Source organism: Cnephaeus nilssonii (genome assembly GCF_951640355.1).
Source record: "Cnephaeus nilssonii genome assembly, chromosome: 8".
Classification (NCBI taxonomy): Eukaryota; Metazoa; Chordata; class Mammalia; order Chiroptera; family Vespertilionidae; genus Cnephaeus; species Cnephaeus nilssonii.
The window spans coordinates 87,629,520-87,644,000 of NC_137079.1; the positions used below are offsets into that span (position 1 = coordinate 87,629,520).

Here is a 14,481-nt window from a genome sequence, read left to right on the forward strand (position 1 = left end):
GCCTCACACTTGCCCGAATGGCTACCATTAACAAATCAACAAATGACAAGTTCTGGCGAGGATATGCAGAAAAGGAACCCTAGTATGTTGCTGGTGGGAATGCAGATTGGTGTATCCACTATGGAAAACAGTATGGATTTTTCTCAAAAAATTAAAAATGGAACTGCCATTTGTCCAATGTTCACAATTCTAGGAATATATCCTAAGAAACCCGAAACACCAATCAGAAAGAATGTAGGCACCCCTGTGTTTTTAGCAGAGCTATTTACAATAGCTCAGATGTGGAAACAGCCCAAAGTGCCCATCAGTAGAAGAGTGGATTTAAAAACCTGTGGTACATTTTACACAGTGGAATGCTATGCAGCCATAAAAAAGAAGATTCTTTTGCCTGGCCATTACAGCTCAGAGGTTGAGTGTCTACCTATGAGCCAGGAGGTCATAGTTTGATTACGGGTCAGGGCACATGTCCAGGTTGCAGGCTCAATCCCTGGTGGGGGGCATGCAGCAGACTGTCAATCAATGATTCTCTCTCATTGGTGTTTTTATCTCCTCCCTTCCTCCTCTCTGAAATCATATATATATATATATATATATATATATATATATATATATATATCCTATATAATAAGAGAGGAATATGTTAATTATCTGTTACGCCGTGAGGCGTAACGACTGACTGCGTAAAGACCGGGTCACAGATCTGCAGGAGGGTGGGGCAGCGAACTACAAACAGGAGGCGGAGAGCTACATAAGGGGGCAGGGCAGCAAGCTATGCGGGGGGGGGGGGGGGGGGGGCGGGGATCTACAGAAGGGCGGGGCAGCGGGCAGAGAGCTACAGGAGGGTGGCAGTGACCTACTGGCGCACGGATTCGTGCACAGGGCTACTAGTGTGTGTGTATGCATATATATCTATATATCTATATTATATATATATAATCTATATTATACATATAATCTATATATAGATTATACATAGATTACATATATAATATATATGTGTATGTATGTATATATATATTATATAATATATGTATGTGTATGTATATATATATGTGTATATATATATATACACACACACACACATACACACACACACTGAGTGGCCAGATTATTATGATCTCTGAATGCATAATAATCTGGCCAATCAGCGTATATCTTATATAATAAAAAGCTAATATGCATATTGTCCCCTTGACCAGGAGTTCAACCAGCAGGCAGGCCAGCCAACCGCCCATGTTCCCCCGCCCCTGGCCAGGCTGGCCGGACCACACCCATGCACAAATTCATTGCACCGGTCCTCTAATATATATATATATGTACACACACACACACACACACACACACACACACACACACACACACTGAGTGGCCAGATTATTATGCATTCAGCGATCATAATAATCTGGCCACTTCGGTGTGTGTGTGTGTGTGTATATATATATATATATATATATATATATATATATATACACACACATACATACATACATGATTCTCTTATCCTTTGATTCAGCATGAGGAGACCTGGAGAGTATTAAGCTAATTAAAATAAGCCAGTCAGAGGAATCAAAGTATCACATGATCTCACTTATGTGTGGAATCTAATGAACAAAAACTGATGAACAAAATTGATCCAGAGACATGAAAGCTTGCAACAAACTGTCAAATCTCAGATGGGGAAGGGTCGTGGCAAGTGAGAGATTAACCAAGGAAATTTTATGCATATATGTATAACCCTAGATACAGACAGTAATGCGCAAAGGCCTGGATAGAGGGTGGGATCAGGGAGGAGGGGGAAATGGGGAGAAAAAAGGCGACATCTGTAATACTTTCAACAATAAAGTTATATTTTTAAAAAGTGATAAACTTGGATCTTTTAAAAAGTTTTTCTAAAAAAAAATAAATTGGTTATGAGTAACAATTTTTTAAAAAGTCTTTTGTGGTCAAGGTTTCTGGCTTTATTTCTGTGCACTTAACAGAAATCCTAAAACTAAAATCACTTAATTGCAGCCATTTCCATTGGTCACAATTGGTTCAGTTTAATAAAATGAGCTCTAGCATGGTAACATCTTTTGATAAGGCCTCACCAGTTCTTTTCCTAAGTTACAATTTTATTTTTTCTTAAAGAGAGTGGGAGGAAGGGGGAGAGTTAGAGAGAGAGAAATGTCGATGTGAGAGAGACACATTGATAAGTTACCTTCTGCATGTGCCCCAACCAGGGCTAGGATCGAGCCTGCAACTGAGATATGCACCCTTGAGTGGAATTGAACCCGGGACCTTTCAGTCCACAGGTTGACACTCTATTCATTGAGCCAAACTTGCTAGGGCTCCTAAGTTACAATTAAAAAAAAAAAAAGTTGCTGGAAGTATTCAGAAGTAGATACTCACATATACTTTGTAATTGAGAAACATAAAACTCCAGAAAGTTTGGGGATGGGAAGGGAAAGACTTCACAAATTCAAGGTAAATTTAAAGCTTATTTTAAAAGCCAATATAGATAGATTTTTAATATAATAGATGTATTTTGGTTATAAATATTATAACTGAAAGATTTTTGTATTCCTTTTAAATGTTGCTATAGTTTAGGACATGGTTGGTTAACTCAAAAATGGAATTCTATAAAATCTTATTTATACCTTTTTTTAGGCATTTTACAAAATATTCTCCATAGTGTCAAACATTTATCCTCATAGCTGAAATGAAACTTGACTATTTTAGTTAATATAACATTGGTCTGATGTTTAAAATGATTTTAAATGTGTCCTGTTGGGTATAACTGTAGAGTAAAATTGCTTTGAAAGGGACCAGGGAGACAAGTTCCCCTCATGCTGTAACAATTAGTCCAGAACCCAAGGATCAGGTTTACTTGCCTAACTGCAGTCTTACACTGAAAACAGCTGAGACTGTTTTGTGCCTTACATAGAACTGACTCTTATCTTAGTCGGTTTTATCTTATATTAATGTTGTTACACCAGCTTTTTCTACTAGTATCTGTATTAGTTAGGACACGTTATGTTTACAGTAACAACTCTTAAGAACCGCAACCTTCAGGACTTGAAAGCAGAGTTAGCCCAATCCGCCACCTGTGGGTGGGAAAATGCTGAGGTTACTGCTCTGGCTTTGAGTTCTCGCTGCCTTTCTAATACCTGAAGTATGTTTTTTATTCTTTTGAGCTTGACTGTGCATGTAAAAACATTTTTTATTATAAATAATCAATATATTTGTTGGAAGTGGAACCAAATTAATCTAGACTGCCATCATGTTAAAAATTGTTTTTATGAAAGAAGTTGAGAATTTTAATCAGTATTTTAAATATTTTAAAAATTAGGACTACCTCTCCTTTAGTTCTGCCGTGTACCATCTGTGGGTCTTTCAGAAAGTTGTGTAAACTTTGCATGATTTACTTATTCATGTGTAAAATCAGTTTTCTAAAATTTTTTTTATGACCATCTAGAAGCTTAATACTAAAAATAGTCCTAGACTAGATGCTATAAGAAAAAAAGTCAAATCAACTTGGTTCTTGCCTTTTAATAGGTCAAAATGTATTCATTTCTCACTAGGACTTTATTAATGAGAATTAAATGCTTAATTGATTAAGAAATCATAAATTTAAAACATTTCTGGTATAAAGTCAGCATTAAATATTCAAAAAATTTTGGGGACCTAATGAAAAATATGCTTTTGTTTAACCTGTTCAGGTAATGAACGAAGTAAAATTTCATGTTATTAATAAATAAAGTATAATCCATGATATGATCCTTAGCATTTATAACTAATAAATTATTATTTTGTGTTTTAATGTAGGTGAAGAAAACTGGTCTTGTGGTGGTGAGAAACATGAAAATTGTTGATCTTCACTGTTCAAGTGAAGAGTTACATGCTGGGAAAATTGCTCTTATAAAACATGGGTCAAGGCTGAAAAACTGTGATCTTTATTTTTCCAGAAAGCCATGTTCTGCTTGTTTGAAAATGATTGTAAATGGTAAGTGTAGATAAGGTTTTGTTGGGGATTACTAACATTTATCTGAGAACAGTCAGTGGAAACAAATTGCATAAGTACCACAGAGGTACTTTAGAAATATATATATCTAAAGATAGTTTTATATGCTATAAGAAGTCAGAAAGCTTGTATTCTGGTCTCAGCTCTGTCACTAATTAGTTAGATGATGCTTCATGTAATAGTAGACTGAAATGAGCTGCTATCTTATATAATAAAAGCCTAATATGCAAATTGTCCCCTCAACCGGGAGTTTGACTGGGAATTTGACCAGGGGGTGGGAACAGCCCCTCCCCCCAGCCACCCCTGTGCCCGATTGGCCCCCCCCCCAACACCAATCAGGGGCAGGGCTGGCTGGCCAACCATCCGTGGCCCATCCCCCCAGCCGGACCCACCCCCGATTGGCCCCCCTACACCCTGATTGGGGGTGGGGCCGGCCCACCAATTGCCCAAGGCCCCTCCCCCCAGCTGGCCCGGTCCCCCATAGGTCCCCCCCTGATTGGGGGCGGGGGCAGCCAGCTAACCTCTCACATCGCCTCAGCCTGGATGGCCCGGTCTGATCGGCCCCGATCAGGATGGGCCGGCTGAACCCCACCCATGCACCAATTCGTGCACCGGGCCTCTAGTCCTATATAATAAAAGCCTAATGTGTTAAGTGTCAGACCATTCATTTGACCGGTAGCTATGACATGCACTGACCACCAGGGGGTAGATGCTCCAACCCGTAGGTTAGCTTGCTGCTGGGGTCCGGCTGATCGGGGCTGGGCGAGATGGGCCGGACACACCCTGGAGCCTGGTCCCTCCCCGGCCCCGATCGTACACTGGTGGGGTCCCTCGGCCTGGCCTGCGCCCTCTCGCAATCTGAGAACCCTCGGGGGATGTCTGCAGGCCAGGCCGAGGGACCCCACCACACCGGGCCTCTAATAACAAATAAAACACTAAAATTTCAGTGGCTTAATATACTAGGCATTTATAACCCCTGTACAGTAGTTTATCCATGGAGGCTATGTTCCAAGATGCTCAGTGGATGTCTCAAACTACTGTATTAAACCCTATATATGTTGTTTTTTTCCCTATGCAGCCATACCATTTCTCCTAAAGGAAGCACTTCACCACTTCTCTTTAGCCTAACTGAATTGCCAGTATCACTGTTGTGCTTTGGGGCCATTATTAAGTTAAAGTAAGAGTTACTTGAACACAAACACTGTGATAGATACAATGATTCTGCAATAGTAGATCTGATAACCTAAACAGCTACTAAGTGACTATTGGTCGGGTAGTGTTTACAGTGTGGAGATACTGGACAAAGGGATGATTTATGTCTAGGATGAGATGGAGTGGGATAGGAGAGATTTCATTACACTATTCAGAATGGCGCACAATTTAAAACTTGTGAATTGTTTATTTCTGGAATTTTCCATTTAATATTGGTAGACAATGGTTGAACGTGGATAACTGATAGGTAAGATGATGGTAGCATTTTTTTCTTCTTTTCCCAGTTAATTGGGCAGATTGGATATTTACTTTATCACTTGTGTTAATTGACCTATAAATACTATATAAGATAATGTGGAGTCAGCCACTGAAGATTTCTGAGCAGGAGTAATATGATTGAAATTATTATTTATATTTTTTTGTTATTGAATTGGAACATGAAAAGATAAGAGGTTAAGAGCATGATTAATAGACTATTGCATTAGGCAGGGTATGAAGTAGGATTCAAAGTGACATTGATATAGAAAGGAAGACTGTGAAAGTGTTACTGAAGGAAGTCGTGACCTTGATTCTTGTCTTGTGTTTTGTGTTGAGTTCCAAGCATGTCATACAGACTGTGAGTTTGACATGTTTGCTGTAAGCACTTAATAGCCTTGAACCTGCCAAGAGAGATAATGAAAGTGTGGAAAATCAGGAAGAACCTACAATAGAAATGCTTTTGTTAGTGTTAGACCCATCTATATATATAAAAGGCTAATATGCTAAGTGCCCTTCCCACTGTCTGACCGGTCACTATGACGCGCACTGACCACCAGGGAGCAGACAGTCAACACAGGAGCTGCTGTGACGTGCACTTGACATTTACAGAGACATGGCAGCATGGACCTGGCACCCACAAAGCAACACTCGGCTTCCCCCAAGGGGGACACCGGCTCCGCCACCACCCCGAAGCGACAGCCCACCAAATTGCAGCCGATGCTGCCGGGGACCCCATGGCGCAAAATGCGGCCCATAGCCCAGCCCAACCCGAAACAGTGGCTATGGGAGCCCGGTAATGATGTCACATAACAACGCCCAGCTTCCTCTCCCTAGCAACGACTAGCCTCCTTCCAGTTTCTTCAGCCCAGGAACACAACTTGCTTTATAGCCAGGTGCAAGCATTTCACACTGTAACCAAATGTCTGTGAAGCGTTTTCCTGTGCCTCACCTCATTTGATCCTCACAGAAGTCCTGGAGTAGATAGATAGGAGACTTGGTGGAATCCTATTTTCTTTTCATTAGCCAGAAAACAGAGATTTAGAAAGTTTAGAAACTTGACCCACTGAAAAGAAGTAAGAAACGGTGGACCTTGAAAATGACTTTAGGTTTTCTCACTGTGCAGAATATAGTCAAACACTACTTCAGTTAAATATTTTACCCTTTGTTCTCCCTGCATGATCTACAATAATAATCTGCTTCATGTTGATATTTACGGCTGTGTTGCTGACAATTACCTGAAAGAGAAGTTGGGGTGCTTCACTGGGCTGGAAAAAGTTTAGCTAAATCAGAAAGCATGTCTAATTAAGCAAGTTTATTCTATATCTATAAAAGGCTAAGTTGACTTGGGCATGCGCGATACATATAAAGTTCTCACTGGCGCCAATCGCACATGTGTGTTTTGATCTGTCATTGTTCATCATGAATTTGGTTGACACTTCTATTATAGAGAAAGGGCAAATAGCAATATTAAAATATTTCTTCTAATTAATTTCCTTTCAATGTGCACGAATTCGTGCACTGGGTCACTAGTATATAAATGAATTTGCTGTATTAGATTAGGTTTGTATCTTGGGAAGTGGCTTAGTTTAACTCCATGCTATTGCTAAATTGCTTTAGTTACAATTGTTACATCAGATACATAGAAAATATTTCCATATTACAGTGGTTCTCAAAGTGTGGTCTGTGGACTCCTGATGTTCCACAAGGTCAAAAACGTTTTCATATTACTACTAAATTTACCCTAATAGTACCAAAACAGTGGTGTGTAAAGCTGATTCCCGAACGGTGAGCCGATGTTCTTCCTGGGATCGTGTCTCTCATTAAATTGAAGAATAAAAATCAAGGACTAGAAGATTTAAGTAAATGTGTGGAAATTTATTATAAGCAGATACAAACTCCCCACATAGGGAGAGGTCCCAATAATGGGTTGCCACTAAGGCTCATTAATCTAGGGATATTATATTTACCCAAAGCCTGTTCTTTACCCAGGTCGCTTTCTGATTGGTTCCCTCTATCTTCTTTATCCACCAACAATTTTAAAATCCACCTGGTGCTCCCCCTCCTCTTTTTCTCTTCCTCCCCTATCTCTTGCAACCTTTTGCACCTGTAAGATAAGCATTCTTGTCTTGTGGAGTTCTGTTTTTCTGCAAGACCAGCATTCCTATGATTTTGTTATAGGTACCTCTCACCAATACCAGAGAGGATTAATTTATATGAGAGACCCTGACTGTGTTGTGAAAAGCCAATTTATTAAAGCAATTAAAGCATGAATCTTTATTGAAAAAGCAAAAGCAAAACAAGCAAATGTATACATCTGGCTCATGAAGTGTTCATGGGCTCTCGGCTAATCTGAAGAGCAAGTTGGGTGGGGGTGTGAGGAATTATATACCCTCCTGCCTATAGGTTTCAAAATTCCTCTGCTGACTATTTGGGACAGATTAATTCTCAAGGCCCCTTTTTTACTTTGTCGTGGCCTTCCCAGAATGCATGAGAAGCACCTGGCAACTTTATATTGCCAAGCTTTCAGACTCCTGGCTTCTCTGCTTAGGGAATAAAATGGCCTTTTTTTCCTTTCCCCTTTCCTCCTCCTTTTTTGCATTCTCTCATCAGGGAGGTTTTTATTTAACCATTTGCTCTGTGTCCTTGGCTGGGGAAGATAATGGTTTGTTAGTTACAAGCTGGCTGCAAATTGCCCAAACTGTTTTAACTTTCCTGTCTCAGTTTCCCTATTTCTCCTGCCCTGGAATTGTTACAATTTTAGCTGGCTCCAATGGTCATGTCCATACTTCCTCCTTCTTCCACCCCTTACCTGTCTGCCTAATCCTGTTTCTAACTCCTCTCAAAACTGTTGCCTAATAACAAACAAGGTACTAGTAGTCTTTGTGAGGTTTCATGTAAGAATGTCTTTGGTGAAACAATAAAAATTATTAATTTTATTAAATCCCAACCCTTGAGTACACATGTTTATAATATTCTGTGTGAGAAAATAAGAGGTAGATATAAAGCACTTTTGCTACAAACTTAAGTATGAAGGTTGCCTTATGGAAAACTACCTATGCAAATGTTTGAGTTATGAACTGAATTATCCATTTTTTTCATGGAACACTGTGATCTGACAAGCTATAAACACTTGGCTATTTGACAGACATTATCTCAAAAATGCGTTAAGTGAATCTTTCACTTCCAGGAAAACAACTGACAGTATTTGTTGTCAATGATAAAATTTGAGTTTTCAAGTGAAAATTTTGAAAAACTTGGCATCATGAGCTTACAGCTTCCCAGACTTAAAGACTCTTCTGGATGAGATTGGTGGTATTAATGAATAGAATTTTTAAAAAATAATGGAATTTAACATAAGAGAACAAAAAATTTATGATTTTTAAGACACTATCTTTTCTTAAAATTTTATGTGGTGTCAAAGAAGAATATTGACAACTATTTGAAATGGCTGTTAAAATACTTCTTTTTCAACTACACATCTGTGTGAGGCTGGATACTTTTCATATACTTCAACAAAACATCCTATTGCAGCAGATTGAAAGCAGCAACAGATTTGAGAATCAAGATGTCTTCTATTAAGCCAGATAATAAAGAGATATGTAAAAATTTAAAGCAGTGTCATTCTCCTATACTAGTTTCTGTTGCAGTTTTGGAAAATATAGTTATTTTTCATTAAGCTATGTTATACTCTACACTAATAAAAGAGAAACATGCAAATCGACCATCACTCCGCTATGCCCACCAGCCAATCAGGAGGGAATATGCAAATTAGAAGGAGAAAGATGGCGGCTGCCCAGCTGCTCCAGGCATGGAGTGGCCGGGCAGGGCAGGACGTCTGCTATGAGAGGGAGGGCGGGGGTGAAGGGATCTATAGGAGCAGCACTCAGGCCACAGCGAAGACGGCAGACTCTGGCCGGAGTCTGCAGCAAAGATGAAGACGGCAGACTCCAGCTGGAGTCTGCAGCAAAGATGAAGACGACGGCAGACTCCGGCCGGAGTCTGCAGCGAAGACGAAGAAGGCCTGGGTCCCAGGTGCCAAAGGAAACCGGTGCTGGAAGCCAAGGGAAGCCAATCTCTTCGTGCAACGGGCCTCTAGTATATAATAAAATCCTAATATGCAAATTTACCAAATGGAGGAACGACCGGTCGCTATGACATGCACTGACCACCAGGGGGCAGACGCTCAAAGTGGGAGCTGCCCCCTGGTGGTCAGTGAACTCCCACAGGGGGAGTGCTGCTCAGCCAGAAGCCGGGCTCACGACTGGTGAGCGCAGCGGTGGTGGTGGGAGCTTCTCTTGCCTCTGCGGTAGTGCTAAGGATGTCCGACTGCCGGACTGCGAGAGGGTGCAGGCCGGTCTGAGGGACCTCCCCTCCCGCCCCCCCACCCCCCCCCCCCCCCGCCCAGTGCATGAATGTTGTGCACTGGGCCACTAGTCCTATCTAATTAATAGAGTAACATGTAAATTACCACCACTCCGCTACGCCCACGATTGGGCGGTGGGAGGCTGGGGGGCGGGACTCGGGGTGGCCTATCCGGCCATTGAGAGGCACAGATCCGCTGCCACTGAGGGGAGCTACCCTGCTGTTGAGAGGCGCAGGGGGCGGGAGTCCCGCCCCCTGCGCCTCTCAAAGGCCAGATCCACGGCCGCTGAGGGGGCCTGCCGCGGACACCCAGCTGCGCCTCTCATCAGCAGGGTAGCCAGGTGTCCGCGGCAGCCCCCCTCAGCGGCCATTGAGAGGCGCAGGGGGCGGGAGTCCCGCCCCCTGCGCCTCTCAACAGCAGGGTAGCCCCCCTCAGCGGCCGCGAACCATCAAAAGTGGGGGAGCGGGTGCCTGTCTGCTCCTGCACCAGGCCTTTCAGAAGCCTCCGCCGAGCCGGAGGCTTCTGAAAGGCCTGGTGTACCAGCGGACAGGCGCCCAGCTCCACCGCGAAAAGCGAAAGCGTGTAGGGGACCCTACACGTGCATGATTCAATCATGCACTGGGTCTCTAGTTTATAATTATGTGTTGTAGGTTCTTTATTGTTGGTTGTTTTTTTTAGTGAATATTTTTACATTTTTGTTTTCATTTTCGAATACAGTATATATCAGTAGATATAATCTACACCTCATTGGGGTCCTCATTAATTTTAAAGAGTGTAATTGGGTCTGAGACAACAAAATTGGAAAATTTCTGCAGTAGCATTTGCCACTGGTATGTGAATATTTGTTTAAAGATTGGTCATCCCCTCTTCTCCTTGAATCAGGTTTACTAGAAGCAACCAGGATGTTTAGATGAAAGACTGACCAGCACTGCTGGTGAGGAAATGGATTTTGAGAACTCCAACTGAGGGCAGGTGAAATGCAGCCAGAGGGAACATTCTGACATTAGCTTTGAGGCTTTCAAAATTGCTTTACAGATCAAGTCTCAGCAAGAGTTAGAAGTAACAGGGAACAGATAGAAATGTGTGTTAATTCAACTAAGACTTTATTTGGTTCATCTGTTACTTTGAATGCACAACACCCTGTGGGCCAACCGTCCAGTCACTTCTGGACACAGCCATAAAAACTGTCTCTCTCAGCTGCAGTTACATGAGATACTAGCAAAGGAGTCTCTGTTGTAAAACACTGATGAGCAATTCAGTGCTTCATTCTGGATAAGGCATCTCATTGTTCATTCTGAAATACAAATTAAAATATTTTTTCCTATGTTACCCAGTTTTGTTTTCTCTTTTATAAATTGTTCATATCTTTGGATTCTTTTGAGGCCTTGTTCTTATCAATTTATACCTGTATATGCTTTTAATAAATTAAAATCTTCTCTGTATATTCAAGATTACTAACCTTTCCTCTATCACATTGATTAAAAATGTTCCTTCTAGTTTGTTGTTCTGTCTTTAATTTTGTGGACCTAAAAAAATGAATATTGTTCCCCTCCCCACTGCTGTCCTCAAATTGTAAGTTCTTTGTGGACATTTTGGATAACTGTATAATATTTTGTTATGAGGAAGATCCTAATCTGTTTAATCATTCCCCTATTTTATCTGTTTAGTTTGTTCTATGTCTTTACTGTTTTAAACAATGCTGCACTATATAGAATATCCATGCTTTTTTTTTTTTTTTAGTCTCTGTTTAGAATATTTTCATAGAATAGCTTCCCAGAGAAAGAATTCAGAGTACAGGTACATTATTGATGCAGGTTGCTTAGTTTATTTCAGATACAAAACTCTAGACACTGTTAGTTGTCGGCTACTAGTATAATATCTCTAAAAGCAGCCGTTGATTACTTGTAGGACTCTGGTATGTATATAGTTCCAGCACTGGGCTTTGGGACCACACTTGGCAAGGCCAATGATTCCAAAATACATGCCCTGGGCTTTGTGAGGGGTTGGCCAACTATTCCTGTAAAGGGTCAGATAATAAATATTTTAGGCCTTGTGTGCCACATGGTGTCTATACAGCTGCTCAGCTCTCAACTCAGCTACTCCATTGTAGTGCAAAAGCAGCCAGAGATTGTGTCAATGAATGGTCTGTGTCCCAATAAAGTTTATTTATGGACAGTTAAATTTGAATTTCAGATAATTTTTACGTGTCACAAAATATTCTTGTTTTTTGTGTTTCCAACTATTTAAAAGAATAAAATATGTCCTTAACCTGCAAGCCATGCCAAAATAGGCAATGGGCTGGATATGGCCTGTGAGCCATGGTTTGCCAATAGGCTATGTCATTGGTGACTTGGTAATAGGCATTTATTATATTGGGATCTCTGGATCTACTGCAGTGATATGGTCAATTTATCAAGAAAGCCCTTAATTTCAGAATGTATCTGATAACTACCTTTCATATTCTGTATTTCAGCTGGAGTTAACCGAATTTCATATTGGCCTGCTGATCCAGAAATAAGTTTGCTTTCTGAGGCTTCTACTTCTGAAGATGCAAAGTTAGATGCCAAAGCAGTGGAAAGATTGAAATCAAACAGTAGGGCCCATGTGTGTGTCTTGCTTCAGCCTTTGGTGTGTTGTATGATGCAATTTGTAGAGGAAACCTCTTATAAATGTGACTTTATTCAAAAAATGGCAAAAACATTTCCAGATACTAACATTGACTTTTATTCCAAATGTAGACAAGAAAGAATAAAAGAATATGAAATGTTATTTTTTGTTTCAAATGAAGAACTACATAAGCAGATGCTGATGACTATAGGTTTGGAGAATCTATGTGAAAATCCATACTTTAGCAATCTAAGGCAAAACATGAAAGACCTTATTCTACTTTTGGCCACAGTAGCTTCCAGTGTGCCCAGCTGTAAACACTACGGATTTTATTGTGACAAGACTGAACAGAGTAATGAAATTCACAATCAAAGTTTGCCACAAGAAATTGCAAGGCACTGCATGGTTCAGGCCAGGTTATTGGCATATCGAACTGGTAAGTTATATGCTTGGTTCATGTATTGGGGTTTATCATTTGGTTGTATTTATCTCAGAAGTAAAGTTGGGTTCATCTCATCTGTGGTAGAACTCATTTACTCTCAGATACTGAGTTTTGCTGGTCATATGTACAACACATAGAAATTAGTGAGACCCTTGAGTAGACAACTCTTCCTCAGAGCGGTTTTAGGATTCCTTGTGGCCTTATAATTTGGTGCTACATTCCCTGATTATTTAGGCCCTTCTTTCTGCTTCTTGTTTTTATCATTTCACTGTTCATGATCCCTCCACTAGAGATGGAACAAAAAGAGAGAGGGAACCAAATCATTCATTTTTGTTAACTCTTCAATATTTTTTTTAATTGATTTTTTACAGAGAGGAAGGGCGAGGAATAGAGTTAGAAACATCGATGAGAGAGAAACATCGATCAGCTGCCTCCTACACACCTCCTACTGGGGATGTGCCCACAACCAAGGTACGCATGTACCTTGACTGGAATCGAACCTGGGACCTTTCAGTCCACAGGCCAACGCTCTATCCACTGAGCCAAACCAGTTAGGGTAACTCTTCAATATTTTATATGTACTCAATATTAATAAAAACTTTAAATATCTTTGCAATGTATGAATTCAAAATAACTAGCAGGATCAAAGTAAAAGAATATTGGCATATTTTTTCCTATTGCTAGTTAGTATGTCTCCAATCGCAAGTAGAGAAATTAAGCATTTTTTACTTTTTTAAGTTATGCATGGCCATATATGTGAAAACAAAAAATATTTCTTGGGGATTTTCTTTATTGTAATAAAAGATGGCATCTCTATTTCCAATTATAGACCACTGTTTTTACATCTTATAAGATGTAAAGTATTTCAAAGTAGAAGAATCATCACTTTTTAAAATGCAACTTTGAAATAAGAGAAAAAATGCAGGCAGGAGGAGCAATAGAGTAAGATTTGATGAGTGGAATATAGTAAAAAAAAAATTAATTTATCTCAAGAAAGAAGTTCTTTGTGGAAGTCTTCAGAAAAGGCTCAGTTGTGGCTCAGTTGGTTGAGCATCGACCAAGAGATCTTGGTTCGATTCCTGGTCAGGGCACATGTCCAGGTTGTGCGCTCGATCCCCAGAAGGCGGTGTGCAGGAGGCAGCCGAATGATGTTTCTCTCATCTATGTTTCTATCTCTCTATCCCTTTCCCTTCCTCTCTCTCTAAAAATCAATAAAAACATTGTTTTTTGAAAGAAAAGGTTCATATAAATTTCACTGGCCTGCAATGTATTCTAAACAAAGACCACAGGTCAAAGTAATTTCAGTAGAACGGAGGCTCTCATCTGGCAGCATATCAGAATCCCTGAAAAACAAATGTTCACATTTCAATCCAGACTAAACCAAATCCCTAAAGGGTATGGCCAAGGCTTATAAGTTTTTAAAGTTTTGCAAGGAACTTTGACATGCAGCAGGTTTAATAAACACTCGATTCTTATTAAAGAATTTTATTTTAGCTCAGCCAGAGTGGCTCAGTTGGTTGGAGCATAGTCCTATGCATGGAAAGGATGCTGGTTCGATTCCCTGTCAGGGCAGATAAATGACTTGAGGGTTCGATTCCC

The 14,481-nt window shown here is 40.4% G+C and overlaps 1 protein-coding gene across 6 annotated transcripts in view; it reads left to right on the forward strand.

Annotated features, from left to right (window-relative positions):
* CDADC1 (cytidine and dCMP deaminase domain containing 1) overlaps positions 1 to 14,481 on the forward strand; it is an 86,814-nt gene that overhangs the window by 20,289 nt on the left and 52,044 nt on the right. For 5 of the 6 annotated variants that reach the window (XM_079779620.1, XM_079779615.1, XM_079779616.1 and 2 more), the window contains 2 exons: positions 3,805 to 3,982; positions 12,307 to 12,876. In XM_079779620.1, the coding sequence (XP_079635746.1) occupies positions 3,805 to 3,982; positions 12,307 to 12,876 (748 nt within the window). The remainder of the gene's footprint in view (positions 1 to 3,804; positions 3,983 to 12,306; positions 12,877 to 14,481) is intronic. The other variant, XM_079779618.1, reaches the window with a different exon arrangement.